Raw genomic sequence first — 16,797 nt, forward strand, 5'->3', positions numbered from 1 at the left:
TCCCTCTCTCCCAGTATAACCAGTCCTCTCCCTCTCTCCCAGTATAACCAGTCCTCTCCCAGTATAACCAGTCCTCTCCCTCCCCCCCAGTAGACCCAGTCCTCTCCCTCTCTCCCAGTATAACCAGTCCTCTCCCTCTCTCCCAGTATAACCAGTCCTCTCCCAGTATAACCAGTCCTCTCCCTCCCCCCCAGTAGACCCAGTCCTCTCCCTCTCTCCCAGTATAACCAGTCCTCTCCCTCCCCCCCAGTATAACCAGTCCTCTCCCTCTCTCCCAGTATAACCAGTCCTCTCCCTCTCTCCCAGTATAACCAGTCCTCTCCCAGTATAACCAGTCCTCTCCTTCCCCCCAGTATAACCAGTCCTCTCCCAGTATAACCAGTCCTCTCCCAGTATAACCAGTCCCCCCCGTCCCCAGTATAACCAGTCCTCTCCCAGTATAACCAGTCCCCCCCCGTCCCCAGTATAACCAGTCCTCTCCCAGTATAACCAGTCCTCTCCCAGTATAACCAGTCCCCCCCGTCCCCAGTATAACCAGTCCTCTCCCTCTCTCCCAGTATAACCAGTCCTCTCCCAGTATAACCAGTCCTCTCCCTCCCCCCCAGTATAACCAGTCCCCTCCCAGCATAACCAGTCCCCCCAGTATAACCAGTCCTCTCCCTCTCTCCCAGTATAACCAGTCCTCTCCCAGTATAACCAGTCCTCTCCCTCCCCCCCAGTATAACCAGTCCTCTCCCTCCCCCCCAGTATAACCAGTCCTCTCCCTCTCTCCCAGTATAACCAGTCCTCTCCCAGTATAACCAGTCCTCTCCCTCCCCCCCAGTATAACCAGTCCTCTCCCTCTCTCCCAGTATAACCAGTCCTCTCCCAGTATAACCAGTCTTCTCCCTCTCTCCCAGTATAACCAGTCCTCTCCCAGTATAACCAGTCCTCTCCCTCCCCCCCAGTAGACCCAGTCCTCTCCCAGTATAACCAGTCCCCCCCCCAGTATAACCAGTCCTCTCCCTCCCCCCCAGTAGACCCAGTCCTCTCCCAGTATAACCAGTCCCCCCCAGTATAACCAGTCCTCTCCCTTTCCCCCAGTATAACCAGTCCTCTCCCTCTCCCCCAGTATAACCAGTCCTCCCCCCCCCAGTATAACCAGTCCTCTCCCTTTCCCCCAGTATAACCAGTCCTCTCCCTCTCTCCCAGTATAACCAGTCCTCTCCCTCCCCCCAGTATAACCAGTCCTCTCCCTCTCTCCCAGTATAACCAGACCTCTCCCTCCCCCCCAGTATAACCAGTCCTCTCCCCCAGTATAACCAGTCCTCTCCCCCAGTATAACCAGTCCTCTCCCTCTCTCCCTGTATAACCAGTCCTCTCCCCCAGTATAACCAGTCCTCTCCCTCTCTCCCAGTATAACCAGTCCTCTCCTTCCCCCCAGTATAACCAGTCCTCTCCCAGTATAACCAGTCCTCTCCCAGTATAACCAGTCCCCCCCGTCCCCAGTATAACCAGTCCTCTCCCAGTATAACCAGTCCCCCCCCCGTCCCCAGTATAACCAGTCCTCTCCCAGTATAACCAGTCCTCTCCCAGTATAACCAGTCCCCCCCGTCCCCAGTATAACCAGTCCTCTCCCTCTCTCCCAGTATAACCAGTCCTCTCCCAGTATAACCAGTCCTCTCCCTCCCCCCCAGTATAACCAGTCCCCTCCCAGCATAACCAGTCCCCCCAGTATAACCAGTCCTCTCCCTCTCTCCCAGTATAACCAGACCTCTCCCTCCCCCCCAGTATAACCAGTCCTCTCCCCCAGTATAACCAGTCCTCTCCCCCAGTATAACCAGTCCTCTCCCTCTCTCCCTGTATAACCAGTCCTCTCCCCCAGTATAACCAGTCCTCTCCCTCCCCCCAGTATAACCAGTCCCCCCCCAGTATAACCACCCCCCCCCCCAGTATAACCACTCCCCCCCAGTATAACCACCCCCCCCCAGTATAACCAGTCCCCCCCCAGTATAACCACCCCCCCCAGTATAACCCCCCCCCCCCGGTATAACCAGTCCCCCCAGTATAACCAGTCCTCTCCTCCCCCCCCAGTATAACCACCCCCCCCAGTATAACCCGTGCTGGCTCTGTCTCCTCAGGTGTATCTACACTCTCTACCTGCTCAGTGACAGCTACCTGGGTCTGGACCAGCAGTACGACCTTCACCTGAACGTCACACCTGCCAGCATCGCTGCTCAGGTCAACACAGAGGTGTCTGACGCCTGAGTCACATGACCAGTCGGGTGACCCAGCGTTAGTCACGTGACCATGTTCCCCAGTCTAAATGCAGCACTGTGGCCTTCTGGGAAGGTCGAGATCAGAACGGGTTACCAAGGCGATGTTGAGATTCACATCAGCTGTAACCAGGTTGTTGTGATGATCACCATGACAACAGTCAGTCTGTCATGTTTCCAATAAAACTCTCATCCTCTTCCTGTGGCCTCTTCATCTCTCATTTGTTTTTATTTTTTGATCAGCAGATTAGCCGCCCTGAGATGCTACAGCTAGCACAGTTGCTAAATTCCATCCTTGTCTTGAGGCAGGTATTAAAAACAGAACAAAGAACAAACATACTGACGCGTGTGTGTGAGTGTGCGGGTGTGAGAGAGAGAGACAAACTCCCGCCCTCAAGAGCGTGACGCTTTTCTACCAGCAGATGGCGCGAGAGAGGGATGAACTCCTAAATGGCCTTTTAGAACAGTGACGTCACGTTTAAGCGTCACGGTTCAGCTCAACGCTTTGACACCTGTGAACGTCACAGGTGAAGCCGGCGGCAGAAATCAGCTTTTATCGATTTATAATCCAACACGAACCTCAACCAGATCCGTCGTTTATTGCAAAACCTCAGAGAAAGTTTACATTACGTGTCTGGACTGACGCCATCATTTGTGGAGCCCCCAGATTTAAATTAAAATTAAAAAAAAGATTTATGATTTTATTTTAAATTGATTAAAACGGGATTTTGCTTGTCTTTAAGTAAACTGCTAAATTATCGATCATCACAATATTTAAATAGGAAAAAAAATGTTTCGACTTAGTAAAATCACTTAATGGAAAAGCTAGACGAAATCTGACATTTTTGGAAACATGTAGTTGGTTCCCTATTGTTTTAAATTAAAAGCGTCGCAAATTTTCAGGGAATATTAATAATTCCATCTAAATTCATCCCCTCACGGGTCGTTCCGAAGCCTGACCAATAGGAAGGCGAGTTGGGCAGTGTCGGTCCAATAGGAGCAGAGCTTCTGTCTGTGGGCGGGGCTTAGACACGGCAGCCGGTTCCGGACAGGCTGCTTTCTTTAAAGTCACCCCGGAGCGGAGGCCTGAGAGGGCGGCCGCTCTCTGAAGCCTGAGCCGGGCTTGTGTGGAGGCCGGCGGACGGTGCCTTCACTAGAAAACTCCTTTCAAACTCTTCACATCTCCGGACTAAACTGGGATTTGAAGGTGAACCAGACGGACTTGCTGGACCAGGACCAGCAGGGTGGCTCCGAGGCTGCGCTCATTCAGGAATGATCCCGGCCTGTCCACCTGGAAACACCTGGATCCATGGCAGCGCGGAGGTGACGGTGACTCCGGGCCAGTGAGGAGGGGACGGGATGAAGGAGAAGTCCAAGAACGCCGCCCGGACGCGGCGGGAGAAGGAGAACAGCGAGTTTTATGAGCTGGCCAAGATGCTGCCGCTGCCGTCCGCCATCACCTCGCAGCTGGACAAGGCCTCCATCATCCGGCTGACCAGCAGCTACCTGAGGATGCGGATCCTGTTCCCTGAAGGTACCAGTCGGCACTCTCCCCGACCCAGAGCCCACTACAGCCAGCCCAGTACGCCCAGTACGCCCGCACATTTGCAGCCTGAGCGGACCACTCTATAAAATAAACCAGGTCTTTTCTTTCGTCCTTTTCAAGAAGAAACATTCCAGATCCTTTCATCCCATAGTTTTCCTTTATGTCTTTTCCAGTTTATGGTGATTTTTTTTTTAATTCTGAGAAGAATTAGTTAAAAATGGGAATTCTAAATTTCGTTTTAGGATCGAAACAAGTAATTATTATTACTATTATTATTGTCATTGTTATTACTACAAATGCTACTATTGTATTACTACTACTATTATTATTATTACTACTACTACTATTATAATTACTATAATGTTATTATTATTATTATTATTACTATAATGTTATTATTATTATTATTACTATCATTATTACTATTATTTCTTGACACCGTGGCAGCGTCGCGCGCATTAATATGATCTACTGCAGGAAACATTAAAATTAAAAACAAAGACTTTTTTGTTGATTTTGAAATCATAATAATAATTAGAAATTCTCTATTGATCAGAGTTTGAAGACAATTAATGAAAAAGGATAGTAAAACGCTTCAACAAATATTAATAAAATCAAATAATAGAATTCATCAATAATTCATAACATTTTTATTAAAAAAGAATCGCATTGACTCATCTTTATAAACAAACGTTTGTTTATTATTACTATTGGTAATAATAATAATAATAATAATACACATTTAGAAAAATCCCAATTAAATGAATCTTGAAAAAGTGAAAATACAAAGTCGTTTATTTGCTAATAACCGAACTCTCACTTTTGTTATTAGTGTCTTTATTATTATTTCCTGTGTTCTTTATTAGAAGCTTGTTGAAGATTCAAACATTCGTTCATCATTTAAAAAAAAAGACGATTATTCTGACAAGATATTGATAAGAATTAAGATTCGCTGATGGATCAGTGCTGATCAGGAGGTTGATGCAATGGTTCTCTGAGCTTCGATCTTTAATTTCTCTGTAGGGAAACATTGATTCAATAAAGTTTAGACGGAGCGCGCGCACACACGTAACTGACATCATTTTTTGATCAGTTGCTGAAATGTGAAAATACCAACACAGTTACAAAATATTGCAGAAATATTTTGTTTTTGAAAAGTCTAAAAGTTGAAAGTTTTTAATGAACCTAACAATTATAATGATTAAAAGGGTTCAACTGTTCATGAAACCACATTTTCTTTCAGCTGTTTTAAAGTGATTGATCTCTGCTCTGATTGGTGGATCAGGTCTCGGGGACTCGTGGGGTCACGTGAGTCGCGGCAGGCGCGCGGACGGAGTCGGTCAGGATCTGGGATCTCACCTGCTGCAGGTAGCGCGAATTATTATTATTATTATTATTATTATTATTATTAGTGGTAGCAGTAGTATTATCAGCAGTAGTATGACATTCATTCATTTTAGTTTTTATTCTTCAGTTGTATATGAGTATATGTGTCTATTTGTGTGTCTATTTGTGTGTCTTCACTGCTTAACCCTTTCAGGGTCACAGGAAGTGTATAAATGTGTATATATTTGTGTTTGTATTTGTGTGTATTTGCGTGTATATGTGTGTATATATTTGTGTGTATATATGTGTCTATATATTTGTGTGTATATGTGTGTATATTTTTGTGTGTATTTGTGTATGTATTTTGTTTGTATTTGTCTATATTTGCATGTATATGTCTGTGTATATTTGTGTTTATATATTTGTGTGTATATATTTGCGTGTGTATTTGTGTGTATCTATTTCTGTGTGTATATATTTGTGTGTATCTATTTGTGTCTATTTGTGTCTATCTATTTCTGTGTATTTATGTGTATCTATTTTTGTGTTTATCTATTTGTGTGTAGTTGTGTGTTTAATTTGCGTGTATCTATTTCTGTGTATCAATTTGTGTGTATATGTGTGTATTTATGTGTCTCTATTTGTGTGTGTGTATATTTGCATGTGTATACGTGTATCTATACGTGTGTGTATGTGTGTATATATTTGTGTATCTATTTGTGTGTATTTTTGTGTATATATTTGTGTGTGTAGTTGTGTGTATTTTTGTGTATCTATTTGTGTGTGTAGTTGTGTGTATATATTTGTTTGTATCTATTTGTGCGTATATATATTTGTGTGTATCCATTTGTGTGTGTAGTTGTGTGTATTTATGTGTATCTATTTGTGTGTGTATATATATTTGCATGTATCTATATGTGTGTGTATATGTGTGTATATATTTGTGTGTATCTATATGTGTGTGTATATGTGTGTATGTATTTGCCTGTATATGTGTGTATCCATTTGTGTCTGTATTTGTGTGTCTTTTCCAGACGTTAGACGGCTTCATCTTTGTCGTTGCTCCGGATGGTAAAATAATGTACATCTCAGAGACGGCGTCGGTCCACCTGGGACTGTCTCAGGTGACCTTCCTCTCCACCTTTGTCCCTCTGTTCCTGCGGCGCCGCTCAGCTGTTCGTCCTGTCCAACAGGTGGAGCTGACGGGGAACAGCCTCTACGAGTACATCCACCCCGCCGACCACGACGAGATGACGGCCGTCCTGACCGCCCACCCGCCGTGTCACTCCCACTTCTTTCACGGTAACTGCCGGCACGCGTCTGCGCCTGCAGCGGGCGCCGCTGACATCTGCCGTCTCCGCCCTTGTGCAGAGTACGAGGTGGAACGCTCCTTCTTTGTGAGGATGAAATGTGTCCTCGCCAAAAGGAACGCGGGTCTGACCTGCGGAGGCTACAAGGTGACGATAAGACCTTCTCTCACACCGGTCCGTTCCAGACCGCCGCCCACCTCTGACGCACCTGCAGCCCTACTTCCTGTGTCCGTCTGTGTTCCAGGTGATCCACTGCAGCGGCTACCTGAAGATCCGTCAGTACAGCCTGGACATGTCCCCCTTTGACGGCTGCTACCAGAACGTGGGCCTGGTGGCCGTGGGCCACTCGCTGCCGCCCAGCGCCGTCACCGAGATCAAGCTGCACAGCAACATGTTCATGTTCAGGGCCAGCCTGGACCTGAAGCTCATCTTCCTGGACGCACGGTAGCAGCCGACACTGCAGAGTCCTGCTCACGCCGTACACGTGCACCAAGGCCGCGTGTGTGTGTGTGTGTGTGTGTGTGTGTGTGTGTGTGTGTGTGTGTGTGTGTGTGTGTCCAGGGTAGCAGAGCTGACAGGATATGAGCCGCAGGATCTAATCGACAAGACTCTGTATCATCACGTGCACAGCTGTGACTCCTTCCACCTTCGCTCTGCTCATCACATGTGTGAGTGAGGTTTGTTTTATCTCCCTCCATGTTACACACACACACACACACACACACACACACACACACACACACACACACACACCCTAATTTGTGGTTATAAACTGCTTCAGCTCTATTTAACTAAATGAACCATCAGTAATTTGAATAGTTCAGATGTTGTTTAATGTTTATTACTGTTTTATTTACCTGTTAAATTACTGTGAATTAGTGGTAATAAATGGTTAATAGTGTAACGATGAGATATTAACATAAACAACGTATAACTGAGTGTTGTGCTCCTCTTCCTCCCTCTTCATCCCTGGTTCTCTGCTCCGGTAGTGTTGCTGAAGGGTCAGGTCACCACCAGGTACTACCGCTTCCTGGCCAAGCACGGCGGCTGGGTCTGGGTCCAGAGTTACGCCACCATCGTGCACAACAGCCGCTCATCCCGACCTCACTGCATCGTCAGCGTCAACTATGTTCTCACGTGAGTTCCTGCCGACCCACCCAGTCCAACCGCCCCTTCGGCACCAGAACGTTGATCCAAAACACGTCTGGCTACTAAAGACGAGACATAAAAACACGCCTCTGCCATGGATTCAAGATGTCACTTCCTGTGAGCTTTAACAGGAGTGAATCAGGGTAGAAAGAAGCAGAATTCAGCCTCCATCATTCTTCACCATCCTCACTGAGCCCAAAGAGCTTGAGGTGAAATCATTTACAAAAGTATCACAACTTAAATAGAGAAATAAAAAGAATAAAGCAGATGTGAAGCATCCCAGCAGTAACTGGTACTAAAACCAGTCAGAACCTGGTCATCGAGAGCAGAAGCTACACAAACACCCACCTTTAAAGAAAGGTGGGGCGGAGTCGAGACCTTGAGGCACCCCACCGGACAAGAAATGGGGTGACTGGTCAGAGGACGTGGATCACATGACCAGCGTGTGGGGGGTCTGAGGTTAATGGAAAAGGTTAATCTGACCTCTGTCGTCACCGTGCTGCTCCTCCCCCTCTGTTTGCTGAGCGTGACAGCGTGCGGCAGCTGGTTCCTCTGCGGCGGCCTCCAGCGTATCCTGACCCCGAACAGGTTTCGGGGAAACCAGATGGGGGTCGGGACTTGGAGCCCACCTGCCTGCGTGGGAGTGGCCACGTGGTTTCTTATTGGTGACGTTGAACACACGCCGCTGTAGAGCCGATGAGACAAACCAGTCAGGGGAGCCACACCTCCGTCTGGTGGTGGAGCCTCGCGCCGATGGTGAAAGCAGCTCGTTTAAAGAACCGGAGAACAGGGTGGTTGGGAACAGTGTGGAACAGTGTGGAACAGTGTGAACCAGTGAGTCCACCATCAATACAAACAATAAATTATAGATTTTTCAATTAAACATTTTACTACTAAAGTAGGAAAGTAAAAATGAGTCATGAGAAGAGTGATGTAAGTAGATTTCCTGAGATCTTCCATCGTTGGTGAACCACAGAAGGTGGACGATAACGAACATGGGCGATGGTGAAGGTGGACGTGATGGTTTTCAGATGTTCCAGCTCTTCTTAGTTTTACTCTAGTCAATTGTTTGTTGATCTGGATCTTTCACTAAAACAGGCATCCCGTTGTCCACACCCCTACCACCCCACCACCTCCAACACCCACCCCCCCACCACCCCTATCACCCCCACCACCTCCAATACCCACCATCCCACCCCCCCACCACCCCTATCACCCCCACCACCTCCAACACCCCCACCACCTGCAACACCCACCACCCCTATCACCCCCACCACCTGCAACACCCACCCCCCCACCCATATCACCCCCCCACCACCACCCCTATCACCCCCACCACCCCTATCACCCCCACCACCACCCCTATCACCCCCCCCCACCACCCGCAACACACAGCAAATTCCTGCCATTGCAACAGTTGCCACCGGGTGCAGAATCGGGGACCACACAGTTGTCCTGATTTTCATTCAGCTGGAGTCATTTGTTTTGCTTCTTCAGGGAGACGGAGTATAAAGGCCTCCAGCTGTCTCTGGACCAGACTACGTCCAAAACCTCACTGGTCCACAGCAACGCTGGGGGTGGAGTCCTGACTCCCAGGTCGAGAGGATCCAGGTCCAAACCCAAGACCAGACTCTCACCCTACACACAGGTCAGCGCCTCCTGCTGGGAGGCAACAGGGAGAAAGGAGTGCCTGAACAGGCAGTAAATCTGTAGCATTACAGTTGTAATAATACTGCAGTTATAATGATGTAATCCTGGATTCATCTGGCAGTGAACTAAATTCTATTACAACCGAGTCATGTGGTGTTATAACTACAGTAATAACAGTGTTGTTCACTGCAACAAAAAGGAACCATTAATCCGGTTTCTGTGTTGACACCAGTATCCCAGTTTCCAGCTGGAGCGATCAGAGTCCGACCAGGGCAGCTCGTGGGGCAGCAGCCCCCTGACGGACTCGGCCTCCCCTCAGCTGGATCACAGTGACAGTCTGGATGGTTCCTGCACCTACAGGCAGTTCGCAGACACCCAGTTGCTCTGCAACAGTCTGTACAGAGAGCAGCTCTACGGCGCCACCAGCGGCCGTGCTCACACTCAGGGTCAAGGCTGCGAGCGGGGCCGGTGTGAGGCCGGCCGCTACTTCCTCGGGCCACCTCCAATGACCAGGGAGGTATGGTGGGGCGGAGCACGGCCCATCATATCCTTGACCAAGAGTTCTTTGGAGAATCACATGACAGCGGCCCACAGCTGCCACGGTGAGAACTGGTCTCAGAACTGTAACGTTATAGTTTTGTGCTGACAGGCTCATCGCAGATTCGTGTGTCCTGCAGGTCCAGGCCACTGGGATGAGGACAGAATGGCCAGTTCTCCAGATGGAGGTTCTGCCAGTGACTCAGGGGACCTCTACCAGATGAAACCGTACCTCTGCAGCCCACAGCAGCCGAGCAAGAGCCAGACTCTTATGGGAGCCACCCAGCAGACGATCAAAGAAGAGGAAGGTCGACTTCATCTACAGAAGAGCGTTGCAGTCATGCCTGCAGGACCTGCAGAGGTGCTGCCCAAGGTCTCGACCTCCCGGTTCAGTTCTGAATACTGTCAGGGTTCCCTACCACAGACCATGTTGTGTCCAGGTTTGGATCAGGTAACCACCCTGTGCCCAGTCCGCTCCCACTAATCGAACTCAGCAGCCAAGGGTCTGAGCACCTCCACAAGCTCAAGGACCACCACCCACACAGACCTTGCCCCCCCCTCTCTTTGCCCCTGCACCACCCATTGGGCCGGCCAGCCGCGTGCTCAGCATCCCCCAGCCCCACTTCTGTCCTTTACTCTTCACACTCGTACCCGCGGCCATACTTGGACAAGCATGCGGCTTTTTCTCTGACCGGCTACAGCCTGGAGCACTTGTCTGACCCAGAGAACCTGCGAGGTTACTGCGCCTCAGCCACCGACGACCCCAGCTACGGCATCAGCCCTCACCTTCACGTACCTACGGAGCAGACCCCCGGACACAAAGGCGCATCGGTAATCATCACCAACGGGAGCTAACGCTACACATGCGTTGTGTCTCCGTGAGCTCCGTCCTGTATTTGTCCTGGAAACAGAAGTTTTTTTGTGTGGGAGACCACGTTGTTGAAGTGATGCTGTGCTTCACACCTTTGCACTACAACACACTTTCTGTGTGTTGGGACCTGAAACGGACACAGAGGAATAACACTCAGCAGCTAATATGCAAACTCATCAAATATTATCGTTGAAGAAGATGGAGGGAGGTTGACGGAGGACTTTCTCTTTGATAGCAGAGGGAAGGTGGTCGACAGAAGGAGCAGCAGGAACGTCGCTTTTCACCATCACGCTGATGTGATCAAAGCTGTAACTTTATTCAAATGTGTCACCATGTTTGCTCACATCCTCACTTTGGTTTCTTTTTTCCCTTTTTTGCTTCTCAACAGTATAAACTTATATTTATGTTTGGATTTCTTCATGTTTAAGCCTGTGGCGTGCTCCATCTTTGGAAATTATTTATGGACTTCTGTAAATAAGGGGAGGAGTCGTGAAGCACACGGGCAGAAACTGTATTTATTAAATGTTTCTGACTTTTGAATGAATCTCTGAGACTCTGTATGTGTTTCTGACAGAAGAAATTAAAAAAAAGACAAATCAAATTATTTTTCAAGTTTCGATGAGCACAAAAACCTTAAAAAAAAAGAACAGCAAAATCAATTGATTAATGCCGACGTCGACTTGTGGAGAATCGTGTACGTTTGTCACAGTAACCTAAACGTCCACAGCATGAAATCAACCAGACAGTGCTAACGGAGGCTATCAAAAGGAAACAGAAGGAAAAAGAAGCTAACAGAGGCTAATAGAAGCTAACAGAGGCTAATAGAAGATAACAGAGGCTTCAGAAATGTAATAGTATTTCTTTGTAGATGAGCCTGGTAAGTTAGCAATGCTGGCTGCGTTGGTGGTCTGTGGCGACACCTTTTTTCTGTCTGTACTGGCTAAACTTGCACAGCGATGAAGCCATGCAACAGAATCTGTAGGGTCGGTTGAGACGCCTCATGTTTGCTCACATGGTCTCTGCGGGTATGGAGACGGACTCTCCTCGCCACTCTTCACCGATTACCTCTGAATTAAAAACCTTTTTAACCCGTGAGGTTATTCCTCGCTTGAGCTCATCGTTCAGGAGCTTCCTTCCTCTACAGCGTTTTTTACTCAGTCAACAGGCAACTTCACCCATTAGGCACCAACGTGTTGCTAAGACACCAGAAACTGCTATTAACAGTGTGACAGGAGGGAAGGGCACCAGGGTCAGCAGCAGGTTAGCAGCTAGCTTTACATGAGCTTCACAGGTGCAGTGGTGTTAAAAACACAGGTGATCAAGATCTCCTTCCTAGTTGTTGAAGACTCAGAAACATAAAGTGCTGAATCATTTGTGGCGACGTTGCATCTTTTCCCCTGGTGAAGCTGCTCATTGGCCTCGAGTTGCTTTTGTGCACAAACAAGAATCCCGTAAAGTGTCTATGGAGGACGCCTCCGGTTGTTGACATCCTCAGCTGTGAGCGCCACACTCCTCCATGGAGGATCTGGATCTGTTGATACTTTTGTTGGCTACATCTGCAGTGTTCTCTCCACAGTGCCGGCATCAGATCAGGCTCAAATCTGCTGACACAGCTGCTCACAGAACCAGTTTAAACCACAAACAGCACAACAGGAAGTTAGACTGCAGCTGTTGTTAAAGGAGCTCATGGAGAAAGTTAACACGTCTGAAGCTTGCAAACTTGCATAGGATGAAAATATGTACACAGAACATAGTGTGTACATGGTTCATGTGTGTGTGTGTGTGTGTGCGTGCGTGCGTGCGTGCGTGCGTGCGTGCGTGCGTGCGTGCGTGCGTGCGTGTGATGCCTTTTCTCTGCAGGTGTCTGTAAACTGGAGTGCTGCTGCTGGTGGTCCCAGCAGGACTCTCCTCGTGTCTGGGATCATCTGAGCTGCTGGAGCAGCAGCTCCTCCTGGTTGTCAGCATCCTTCTGCTCAAATGTCAGAGAATGTCGCTGTAATCAACACAGAGGAGCCGCAGGGCCCACTGGGAAAAAGGTTCAACAGCACAAATGTGCAGAAGATGCAGGCTGACGCCGGGCATCTGTCGACAGATACACACCACACAGGTGATCTGCTGTTCTGATGATGTCATGGGCTCCGGTGCGGCAGTGATGGAGAAATGTTCTGCAAATGTCACCTGTAACGTCACGTGACCAGCTGAGATCTAACACAGCATCTGCTCAGCTCCTGTGAGAACCGTTGGTCTGCCGGAGTCTGAGGTCAGGGATGTTTCACTCACCAGCATCATTGGTCAGAACAGGTCGGTGTGAAGGTGTTTGGGGGCGGAGCTTCAGGCCACAGTCAGCACACAGGTTCACAAGCACGGTACTTTCTGAGCAAACTCCTCTGAAGAATGACAGAAACCCCAAAACTACACCAATATATTGGTATGGACTCAACATCCTTCAGGTAAAGGAAGTAGACTGGCTCTGTGGGTCTACTCTCACTGAACACACCTCTCTGCTCTTGTTTCACCATGTCAGCATACATCAGCCAGGCTCCAGCCTTCACAGATGATTGAAGACATGCTGAGATCAGGTGATCAGACAGGAACCTCACCTCAAGTCATTCACGATGTCTCAGAGCTCAGTGGATAGATGAGGATGAACAGCAAAGAGCTGGGAGGAGGTTTGATTGGCCAGATGGTTGCTCTCTCAGCTTTTCTGAAGGTTGGAGGCTTCTGGCCATGAACAGTTACAGTTGATTCAGCTTCATACTTTATCTGCTCCAAACCTGAGTCTTCACAGGAACTCAGAGCCTGACCCCCACAATTCCAGATCCTTTCAGAATGTGCTGAGATGTCTGGAAGGGCTGAGAGCCAAGAGTGTTCCTGACTTACCTCGAGATGTAAACTGTCCTCGGGGTAAAATGTTGTTTTTGTTAGAAACCAGAGAAAAACAGAGAAGATATCACAGGAGAAATGAAAACTTTCCAAATGGAAATGCTTTCCCCAACATTAACTGTGGCAGCAGTACACTTCGGCCAACTCACCACACGTCCACCAAACAAACAACAAAAACCCTGTTTTTAGGTGCAGTCTTAACTGCACTATCTACCAAGTACTTCATGAAGAAGTCACGGAGCCTCAGCCAGCTCCCTTTGGTTGGTTCCAGTCCAACCCCCATCTAGACCCTCACGCCGCATCCAAACCCACCTTCACGAATTTAGTGCAAGCCTGTGATTTATGTGACGTGTGGAGGTATTTCCATCCGGGCAGAGGCAATTCACCTGGACCCACTCCAGGGGGAACCAGCTGTCTCTGGCACCATGGAACTATAGTTAAAAGTGTGTCAATCAGCCAGGTTGGCTTCATTGATCACTCTATTGTGAGTGTTGTTTTTGTAAAAAAATAAAAATAAAACTAACTGTAAAAGTGCATTTTGGCATTTTTAACACCCAGTTACTGCATGATAAGGTTTTGAAGAAGCCCTTAAAGCTCTGTGGTGAAACCATGTAGTTACTGCTCCATCCAGCAGTGGTAGGATGTGGGAAAAGCCACATTCAACAGTTCTGTTTACAGCACGCTCTCACTGTTAGTAGGGACATGGCCAGGTCCATGTGAGAGGAGTGGTGGAGCTCCAACTTCTGACAGAATCCATTGGAGGCAGATAAAAGATTCAGGTTCTGAAAAATAAATCATCAACTTTATCTGACCTGATGGGTGTGGCTGCTCGAGGTGCTCTGGTACTCTCAATGTTCCAACATATTTCTCAGATGGACGCTCCCTCTTACTTTGTCTTTGGTCTGGAGCGTAAAACCGGGCAGGATGGTGCACTCCCTGCAGGCTACTGAGATTCACCAGTGGGCTGTGGATTTCAACAAGGATCTGTACAGGATAGAATGCCGGGAGGAACGTGAGGTGGAGCTGTCCTTTCTAAAAGATCTAACCCAGGTGAGTGATGAACACAATAGGAAGCTGGACGCGCCCTTGTTGTCCTAACCCTGGCAGGTGGGAATGCTCCAGGCGTTGAAGGGCTTTCTGCAGTTTTCACAGACAGGACATAAACTGGCGCCAGTGTCCTTACTGTGCACTGGTTACAAGGTGCTGTCCAGGGTGTTGGCAACTCGGCTATGAGAGGTGATGGAGAGGGTTATCCATGAGGATCAGACAAACTGGTTGATCTCTGACAACATTGCAGGGGTGGCTTCTGCCGAAGGTGTCTTTTAAAAGCCGGGTTTTAGTCACAAATGATCTGGTATCATCTATCTTGTGGCACGGCCTGCTATGCGAGGAACACCCCAAACCTGCTGTCCGGGATACAGGTGGTCGTGGTTTGTCTCTTCTGGGACCACCTGCCCTCGATACGATGGATGATCCTTTTTCTGCCAAAGGAGAACTTTGCTGGGTTCATCTGAACAACAGAGGAGCAACGTTCAGCCTCCAGTTTTTATGGAGGCTGCTGTGTGGCCCCCCAGACCTAGTCTGAGACCTGTGACTCACGCTGTTTAGGCACTGTGGTGGACCCTGGATTATGGCAGCATCCATGTTCCTTGTGGATCTAGGTATTTTAAAATGGACAACTTCCAAGAATTTGAAAGTATAGAGAGTGTCTGAGCAAGAAAGACGGACCCACTGTGGCTCCGTGTTCTGGCTTCCAGAGGAGCCGATGATCCACGGGACCCGATTCAAGTGGGAGGTCAGACCACAACTGGAGCAGAAAATGTGTGAGGCTGGTGTCATCACACTGGGGCAGTTGGTGAACATGTGTGGCCCCCTATTGGATGATGCAGGCAGCGTTGGCTGGACATGTTGGTGAGAGGTCAGTGAGGGTCCTGAACCAACTACTGGGAGAACAGACACATTGCCTGGCAACCTGTGAGTTGGCACTGATAGTTGAGTTCTGTGAGGATGGAGACCAGCCAATCCTGAGAAGAAGCTGTTTGGAAAATTGAGTATCCTGTCAACTTAAGTGCCTCCTCAGAAAAAAAACCTGTATAGTATACTGGTTAAAGGGCTGGCTGGCAGGCCAGGTCGACACCCCATCAAGAACTTGACTGGCCCTCACAGGGACTCAGAGGCCAGAGTGGAGGTTCCTGTACAAGCCACCTCTAAACCCGGAGGGGCGGGGGACTTACAATGGAGGAACCTACATGGGGCCATCGCTGTCAACGTGTTTTATCAACGATCAGCCCAAACGTCAGCGCTGAGTGTCCATTCTGTGACCACAGAGAGATGGTGGTCCACTGTTTCTCTGAGTGTGGTCGCCTCTCTGTGCTGTTCTTTTTGCTCGGTCAGCACGTTCTGCCTGTTTGGCGAAACCTTCTCACAAATTCTGGGTTTCAGGTACAGAAGAAAGCAGAAGGCTAAGTACCACCAGCTAAACTTTCTCAGAGGTCAGGCTAACTGGCCATCTATGTTACCAGGAGAAAAATGATAGGTGGATCTCTGGACTGAGATCTCCAGACATCTTCTCTTGGATGACCAAGCTGGAATAAAAATTGACTTTATTTTTACAGGGCTACAAACAATGTTGATGAGTGTAAGAGCACATGGTGCCTCAAAAATGAGCTGTGTTTGGTGGAGGATGAAGAGCTGGTCTTTGGAAGTCTCCTGAATTGATTGAGGTTGTTGTTCACCTCGTCTCTTTGGTCATGGTTATTGTTTTCCCTAAAAATGACCAAAAATAAAGTGACTTTTTGAAAAATAAAAATATCTGTCTCTCTTTGTGAGAATTGCGCTCGTGAATGTTTGATGATGTTATAGTTTATTCCAGTGTTGGTGGTGTCGTGTGTGGAGTTTTTTAGATTTCAGGGATGTGTGACGCCATGGTGGTTGATGGTGGCGAGGACATGGCATTAAAGTAGGGGCCAGGTCTTTGTACGCTATGGAGGAGGTGGCCCTGGCTGTGAGGGAGGTGATCGGACATGGGTCCATGAGATCAGCTGCAAGGATGAACGGGGATCATGTTGTTCAGGGAGAGCGTCTTTTAATCACGGCCTAGTTCAACCACTTCAGTGCTGCCATGCAGAGAGGAAGCACCTGGTTCATGGTGGCAGACTGAGTGTCTGCAGCAGCGCCATGACCGGGCTGATGGGGGCGCTGTGTGGCTCTAGGACCATCACCCGAAAGCAACAATCAGTGTTCCTCTCCTCTCCTCTCTCCTCCTCTCCT

At 48.4% G+C, this 16,797-nt stretch overlaps 2 protein-coding genes across 2 annotated transcripts in view; both read left to right on the forward strand.

Annotated features, from left to right (window-relative positions):
• Window positions 1-2,457, forward strand: part of ascc3 (activating signal cointegrator 1 complex subunit 3) — a 28,985-nt gene extending 26,528 nt beyond the window's left edge. The window contains 1 exon segment of the mRNA XM_029838520.1: window positions 2,121-2,457. Coding sequence (XP_029694380.1) covers window positions 2,121-2,247 — 127 coding nt within the window. The 3' untranslated portion in view covers window positions 2,248-2,457.
• A 787-nt stretch (window positions 2,458-3,244) lies between these two features.
• On the forward strand, window positions 3,245-11,212 carry LOC101071800 (single-minded homolog 1-A-like). Its single transcript, XM_029839447.1, is given in 12 exon segments — window positions 3,245-3,789; window positions 5,087-5,169; window positions 6,162-6,251; window positions 6,321-6,429; window positions 6,499-6,584; window positions 6,682-6,881; window positions 6,999-7,105; window positions 7,427-7,574; window positions 9,084-9,234; window positions 9,469-9,838; window positions 9,914-10,225; window positions 10,228-11,212. Coding segments are annotated over 12 exon segments (2,232 nt in total). The 5' UTR covers window positions 3,245-3,614; the 3' UTR covers window positions 10,629-11,212.
• Window positions 11,213-16,797: the final 5,585 nt, after the last annotated feature.

The sequence above is a fragment of the Takifugu rubripes genome, chromosome 7, assembly GCF_901000725.2.
Source record: "Takifugu rubripes chromosome 7, fTakRub1.2, whole genome shotgun sequence".
NCBI lineage: Eukaryota > Metazoa > Chordata > Actinopteri > Tetraodontiformes > Tetraodontidae > Takifugu > Takifugu rubripes.